The sequence below is a fragment of the Priapulus caudatus genome, unplaced genomic scaffold (genome assembly GCF_000485595.1).
Source record: "Priapulus caudatus unplaced genomic scaffold, Priapulus_caudatus-5.0.1 Scaffold712, whole genome shotgun sequence".
Classification (NCBI taxonomy): Eukaryota; Metazoa; Priapulida; class Priapulimorpha; order Priapulimorphida; family Priapulidae; genus Priapulus; species Priapulus caudatus.
In genome coordinates this window covers 108,199-115,377 of record NW_014577773.1, presented here as the reverse complement: position 1 = coordinate 115,377, position 7,179 = coordinate 108,199, and the positions used below count along the sequence as shown (strand labels likewise).

The following is a 7,179-nucleotide window of genomic DNA, read 5'->3' as shown; positions in this document are numbered from 1 at the left end:
GAGAGAGAGAGAGAGAGAGAGAGAGAGAGAGAGTGAGAGAGTGAACCAGAGAGGGAGTGTGTATGTGTCAGAGAGAGAGAGAGAGAGGTGTGCGCGCGCGCGTGTGTGTGTGTGTGTGAGAGAGAGAGAGAGAGAGAGAGAGAGAGAGAACCAGAGAGGGAGTGTGTATGTGTCAGAGAGAGAGAGAGAGAGAGGTGCGCGCGTGTGTGTGTGAGTGAGAGAGAGAGAGTGAACCAGAGAGGGAGTGTGTATGTGTCAGAGAGAGAGAGAGAGAGAGGTGCGCGCGCGTGTGTGTGAGTGAGAGAGAGAGAGAGAGTGAACCAGAGAGGGAGTGTGTATGTGTCAGAGAGAGAGAGAGAGAGGTGTGCGCGCGCGTGTGTGTGTGTGAGAGAGAGAGAGAGAGAGAGAACCAAAGAGGGAGTGTTTGAGGGGGAAACCAACGTTGGCACGCTGAGCAAAAAGCCGTTGGGCCAACGTTGGCAATATGACGTTGGGCCAACGTTGGCCCGCCGAGAAAAAATCTGTTGGGCCAACGTCGGCTGCCAACGTTGGGCCAACGTTGCCCCGACGAGCAAAAATCTGTTGGGCCAACGTTGGCATGGGCTGAAGACAGCCGTTGGGCCAACGTTGGCATGGGCTGAAGACAGCCGTTGGCCCAACGTTGGCCCAACGTCAGCATGTTATCTGGGCGTGTAAAGGAATAATGTACGTTGGAATCACACCTCAGTAATTGTTTGCACGTTGGCAGATGAGGAAAGAGCTGGGAAATTTCGACCCGTCGTTTTTTGAAGAATTGGAAGATCTTAAGTACAACTACCAGCAGGCTGTGCAGAAGAACTCTCAGTATGAAGAGAAGCTGACTCAACTCTCTCATCAGTTCGGCATCGATGTCCAGATACCGGGAATATGAGCTATCGTATTTAGTCTTGCCTCTAAAATGATTTATCCAGTTATAAGCCATATCGGAAAGTCCCCGCCGCCATATTGAGATCAGATAAGAAGGGGTATAAGTTGCCCTTTTATAACATAGTTAGGATAGGACTGGTCTAGGTTTTTGATCTATAATTCTCTTCACTAACATCGTACTTCAATTCACAGGTGCGTTTCTGATTACAGAAACATTTACAAATATGATTGTGGTCATTTGGGATATTTTGCAATGTTTGTGTTAATGCAAAAACTAAAAACGCGCGAGTGTTTACATTAATCATGTACTTTCCTAATCGCGCCTCGGCCATTTTATACCCCCTTTTTCTATGACCTATATAGCACAGCTGGACTTTCCGATATCACTTATTCGGCAGTACATGTCGATGGAAAACTCCATTTTTATGGGTTAACGGGTGGTAGCATTACATGAGTAACTACAACACGCACGCGTGGAAAAGCGTCGCAGTTGTTGTTGATAAAGCCTGTGTGTAAGACCATTTGCCTTGTTTGTGATACAATGTCTAGTTTTCATAGCGTGTTTTTTTCGGGAGCGCGTCTTCCAGAACATATCGTGCTGTGATAAAGGTGCACTCGTGCTCCTATATACATACGTATTTGGCACGTGTAACCAGTCTAATCCGCCCTTTACTTATTATATACAGTGGCTGTAGCCATCTGGTATATCCAAGCATCATGCCAGCGCTAGTCAATAATATCCTGGTGATTATTACATGTATTATATGTACTTGAAAGTTTGCATGCTGGCAGATAGCTAGACTGGCTGGCAAGGCTGTTAAACATTGCTAGCATCCTGAGGTCATGCACTACCGATTCGTTTACTACTTTTTTCATAAAATTCGATATTTGTAGTGACATCCACTTTTTAGAATTGACAACCAAAGCGCTGAGCACTATAAACGTGTCCTGTCATTCCAATAAGGCTATTTGTGTGACTTGTGTCTAGTAAGTTGTGTGTGAGTAATACGTGTATACAACATATCAGCATGTGTCTGTCATTTGAAGACACATTGCAGTAGTTTATGATCTCTATTGCACTAGTACATACCAAAGAGAGTGAAAGAAATTGCAGTGAGTTTTCAATATTGCATAGATGTGGAGCATTAAACTTTATTATATTTAATTAAACCACGTCTTTGTATTGTCTGTTTTGACCATGTTATATTAACTTGGCTGCGAGCATGTACTAGCTACTCACTAACTGTGAAAAAGATTGTTACACAGGTAACACATAAACAAGATACATTTACGTATTAATAAGCAACTCCACATTTTAATACCTCATTTTCGTGATTACATATAAAATTTAATTCCAAACGGAAGATAGCAAAAAAAGGTGAACATACTTTATGACAACTGCCGACTTGCAGTCGGAACACCTTTTGCAAATGTCAGCCATTACACTAACTATGTTTGTTTTCATTAGCCCATCATATCATCTGTATGCTATAGCGATGCAGACATACATAAGCAGCATATGTTAAATACCATGATACCCACACGTGTAAAAATCAATCGATGCCTTTTTTGATTTACACAACTGCATTATCCTTTTTGTTTATAATTTATTTCTTTACCAGTTTGTGAATACACACAGTGGACACGTCCGTGGGAACTAAAATGGGTACATACTACCCATAAACGAGATATATAGATGAACAGGAAAAATGGGGGGAAAACAAATTGAATTTCGATGACACTTCAATTGGCTGACGTCGACGGACTAGAGCTTTCAACAAATATACAACGCGATACGATTTTTTCTCGCCTATCCTAAAATATGCTGAGCAGTGCGAAGACGCCGTAGAGCAGAGCGCAGGGGTACGCGACTAACAACAGCTGATGGTCCATCTGCAACGCCGTCACAAACAGCTTCGACGCCGTGATGCTGCACCAGAACACCGCCACGCCGACGAGGAACGTTCCAAGCGCCCCCTGCAGGGAGAGCGCGATCGAGACGAGCGAGAGGATCGCCATCGGCAGCAGGCAGTAGCCGAGCACGCTCATGACGCAGTAGATCGACACGGCGGCCGTCGACATCAGGTTCAGCAGCGCGTACATCGAGAGGCAGCCGAGCGCGCCGATGCCGTAGATGTAGCCGAAGTGCACCTTGCCGTGGAGCAGCAGCGAGGCGCCGAACGCGAGGCAGAAGACGAGCGGGCCGGCGAGGTCCGTGTCGTTGATGATGTCCGCCCGCGTCTGCTTGAGCGGATTCAGCACGGCGACCGTCTTCTGGTAGATGTGGTCGAAGTTGATGCCGAGCTCTTCGAGCAGCGGCGGCTCGTCGTCGAAGCCGCCACCCTCGCCGTACGCCGGGCACGCTGCCGGAGTCGCGATGCTCCCGCCATAACCAGGCTGCTGCGGCGGCGGCGGCAGCTGCTGCTGCCGAGGGGGCACCGAGTAGGCACCGGGATATCCCTGCTGCGGGTTGTCGTAACCTGAAGACCAACGTCTCGGTGTTATTGGCACGAACGTACGTTTTGTTACGCGAGTTAATTCGTTTTTTTATAATTCATTAAGCTATTATTGTCAGAATCCGTGCTATAATTTAAGGCATTGAGATTTCATGCTCAGTACACTGTACTATGTAAGTCCTTGAACATTGACCAAATGCTACAGCTAATTAACCAATTTTTACAGCTAATTAACAGCAAATTTTTTATTTGTATACAGTCCGACCTCCTTTATCTGGCCACGTCGGGTCCGGCACCCATCCGGATATGGGATTTCGCCGGATATGAGAGTTATGCTCAAACACAGCATTTCTATGCAGTTCAGTAGAGTTTATGCATGTGATAATGTATTTACTCGTTGCTATGATTAATTATTTGTAACAAACTGTCGTGTTTTATGGTTTATATGAAATGGAAATAAAATGAAATCAAACAGAAATTTTCCCACTTCGGTTTACGTTTGTTTCTTTTGTGCTGAGATCTAGGGCTGTAACGATCGATACATTCGCGGTATTGTATGCCTAGGCTAGGGCTGTTACATGTGCGCGGCAGCGGCACCTTTGATTGAAGTACGAGGCTCGATCGATCGCGAGTGCATAGCGAGGTAGTGCGTTTCACTAACGTCCGCTAGTAAAAGTTGTTCGTTAACGGACGAAAGTTGTCCGGAGGCATAGCGGACAACACACGCACGCACGCACGCACACACACATTTTTGTTCATTCATATAGTATACAATGTATATATCTTTTATTCCTTGGTAGTTTTTACAGAATCAACAAGTGAGTACGTATTCGTGAAATATTCATATTAATATGGCCGTATATTTATACATGTACATGTACATGGGCGTTTGCTCTTAGGCCTAAAAAAATAAATGATGTGTTTCCGAGAACGGTCTTGGAAAAATTAGGTAGGGTAGGTAGGGATTTTTTTTTTTTTTACGGTTTAGTACCAGTAGTATATACTGGACAACGTTGTTCCTATGACATTGTATACAGAATGTCAGTGGTCCTGCCGCTTGCATAAATCGAGTTTCACCTGTACTGCAGTGAACAGGGACATCAACAATACCGCCGATAAGAGATCGACGCTGTTCGAGCTGCGTAGACAACTGGGTTGTGATTGTTGGGTCCAAATACGGCGATATACATTGCATCTATTAAACTGAAAATGTTTGCTTGTTTTTTGTTTTGTTTTTTATTGACATAATATCACATATTGACATAATATCACATATTGACATATCAGATTTTATTTTTTTGATAAATTTTGATTTTTTTTTTGAAAATGGAAAAAAAAGGGTCGGCCCCTGTTTGCTAGGTAGGGTCGGGTTCTCGGAAACACATAATTTTTTTTTAGGCCTTACGGTAAGTGTGTTTGTTTTGTGTATGTGATAGCTGTGCGCTCTTACGATAATCAATGTGTACATCGCGCGAGTTTTGAGTGAGCTTTGAGCAAGATTTTTAGGTGGAAATGAATGAAAAAACAGAGAACATACACTGCGAGATAGCGGCCGGTTAATAGAGATTTCCGGATAACGGATGGCCAGATAAAGGAGGTCGGACTGTATTTAGGCAATTATCCATACATACATTACTGCTGATTTGTACATAATTAAAATGTGCAGCTATATAGCTACCAATGATGCATACAAAAAAGTATGACAGGTGCATTATATATATCACATATTACTAGCCTGGTGTCTGAGAATAGTCGAATGTTGCAAATCCTTGGTCCGTTCCAGCGGCGAAAGGATCACCTATTTCATACTGCTGCTGTGGGTTTTCCCAGCCATAGCCTGTATTATAGAACTCCTGCTGCTCGTTAGGAAACTGCCCTGACATCGTCACACTGTGTCAGTAATTCTACATCTGAAATTACAGAAATATATTAAAATCATGACAAATGCAATAAAATCGCACAATACCATGTAAGAGCAATAGTACAATATTAGATACCAGTTTAACACACTTTCCAAAATACAGAAAAAATGTGTAACAAGGATTACCATGAAAATCATGACATTGTAAGCAAGTTAACCCCAGACATTTCTAGACTTAACAATGTTTAAATCTATTATTTGCTCCTAAAATTCTGAAAAATCCATCATACCATTTGGGGTTTTAGAATAGCAGTTTTCTGCACCTGCATGGAACAATGATAAAGTTGAAAGAACAATGCACTAGTAGTAATTCTAATATTTATACAAGTACTTCACAATTTGATACATGAAAATCAGTGAATTAATTTTTAACACCTGCGACCTCATAAATATTGTCCATTATTATTATTATCCGATATAGCTCTAAAAACTATATTAACTATAGTTCTAACAGCTGCTCTGCATATTTTGCACGAGTGAGAGGAAGTCTGGAGACTGCCTCATTACGTTAAATGACCATTATGTTACTTCGGAGGTGGATGACAAAGGAAATTAAAAATAGAAAGAGACAAGTAGGAAAAGAAGAAGTGTAGAAAAGAATGGTATATAAAAAAATTAAAAAACACAGAACTGTCACAATGCTGTTGTGCCATTTAGTGGACGTAGAACACTGACCTTCAAATATAAACAAAGATGGAGTAGATTGGTTGAGTACTTGTTCTGTAATCGTGTGAAATCAAGCGAGCGTCGAGCGAATTTTGCGATCATGCTTTCCTACCTGCTCTTTTATCAGAGTGGCTATATGCCCGTCAGCCGGCATATATCTGACGACTGCCGGGCACGGTCTTCGATTTCCTAAATGCCCGGCAGTTTTTAATTTTCAGCGTTATCTCAAGTAAACAAGGGTTAGGGTTAGGGTTAGGAACTGCCGGGCATTTAGGGAATCGAAGACCGTGCCCAGATGCCAGACATATAGCCACATCGCTCTTTTATTCTTGTTGTTTGTGCACAGCGGTGTGTGTGTGTACTTGTGCGTACTTTTGTGTTGCAGAAGAGCATTTGAACGGCATTTACAGGAAATTATCGGCAATAATAGGCGAAAGAGAGTAGAGAAACATTAAGACTTTGGTAGTACATTTCGTGTTTATTTACCATTGTTTTTTTTATTGAGACGTCCCAAGTGCCTGTGCCTGTGGCCTCAGCTATCAGTATCGCTGAGAGGGTCTATGTCCCCCGAGGTACTGCCGGAACGTACCCTGGTACTATCTAACATGCCGGACCGTACCACGCCTACTCCACTAACGAGTCTAGGGAGTCGCCTACGCCTACTCCCTAACCCTAACCTTAACCCTAATCCTAACCCTAATCCTAACCCTAACCATATCAAATAGTGACCAGGGTACGTTCCGGTATACCGGACTGTACCCAGGGTACGTTCCGGCAGTACCCTGGGGGACATAGACCCTATGAGCATCAGTATCAACTCGTATCTTACTACCTGCATACATTTTACATGGGTACTGACTACTGTCTCACTGTTGACTTGTCACACTTGAACTTTACTTGACTGTAGATAAGATAAGTAGGCCTACCGCCACACTTGAAAGAATCTGTAGGCTACTTAATAAATAAATGGGCGCAAATCCACTTTAGGCACCTTGGCTTAAGTATCACGAAATGATGCACAGATTTCTGTGTATCATCAACTGATGCACAGACTTTCCGTATATGGTTGATGCAAAAACCCTAACCCTAACCCAAATCCTAACCCTAATCCTAACCCTAACCATATCAAATAGTGACCAAGGTACGTTCCGGTATACCGGACCGTACCCAGGGTACGTTCCGGCAGTACCCTGGGGGACATAAACCCTATGAGACTGGGACCGTAAATTA

The 7,179-nt window shown here is 43.2% G+C and overlaps 2 protein-coding genes across 4 annotated transcripts in view; one reads left to right on the top strand and one right to left on the bottom strand.

Annotated features, from left to right (window-relative positions):
• LOC106812997 (centrosomal protein of 290 kDa-like) overlaps positions 1–1,112 on the top strand; it is a 42,874-nt gene extending 41,762 nt beyond the window's left edge. Inside the window, exon 55 of the mRNA XM_014817039.1 lies at positions 749–1,112. Within this exon, the coding sequence (XP_014672525.1) occupies positions 749–910 (162 nt within the window). The 3' untranslated portion in view covers positions 911–1,112. The remainder of the gene's footprint in view (positions 1–748) is intronic.
• Positions 1,113–2,199: 1,087 nt separating this feature from the next.
• The window catches only part of LOC106813000 (protein YIPF5-like), a 6,558-nt gene continuing 1,578 nt past the window's right edge, over positions 2,200–7,179 (bottom strand). For 2 of the 3 annotated variants that reach the window (XM_014817044.1, XM_014817042.1), the window contains exons 2-3: positions 5,098–5,272; positions 2,200–3,386 (exon numbers count right to left, since the gene is read on the bottom strand). In XM_014817044.1, coding sequence (XP_014672530.1) covers positions 2,722–3,386; positions 5,098–5,245 — 813 coding nt within the window. In that variant the 5' untranslated portion in view covers positions 5,246–5,272 and the 3' untranslated portion in view covers positions 2,200–2,721. Of the gene's footprint in view, positions 3,387–5,097; positions 5,273–5,513; positions 5,545–6,918; positions 6,965–7,179 lie in introns of those variants that run through there. The other variant, XM_014817043.1, reaches the window with a different exon arrangement.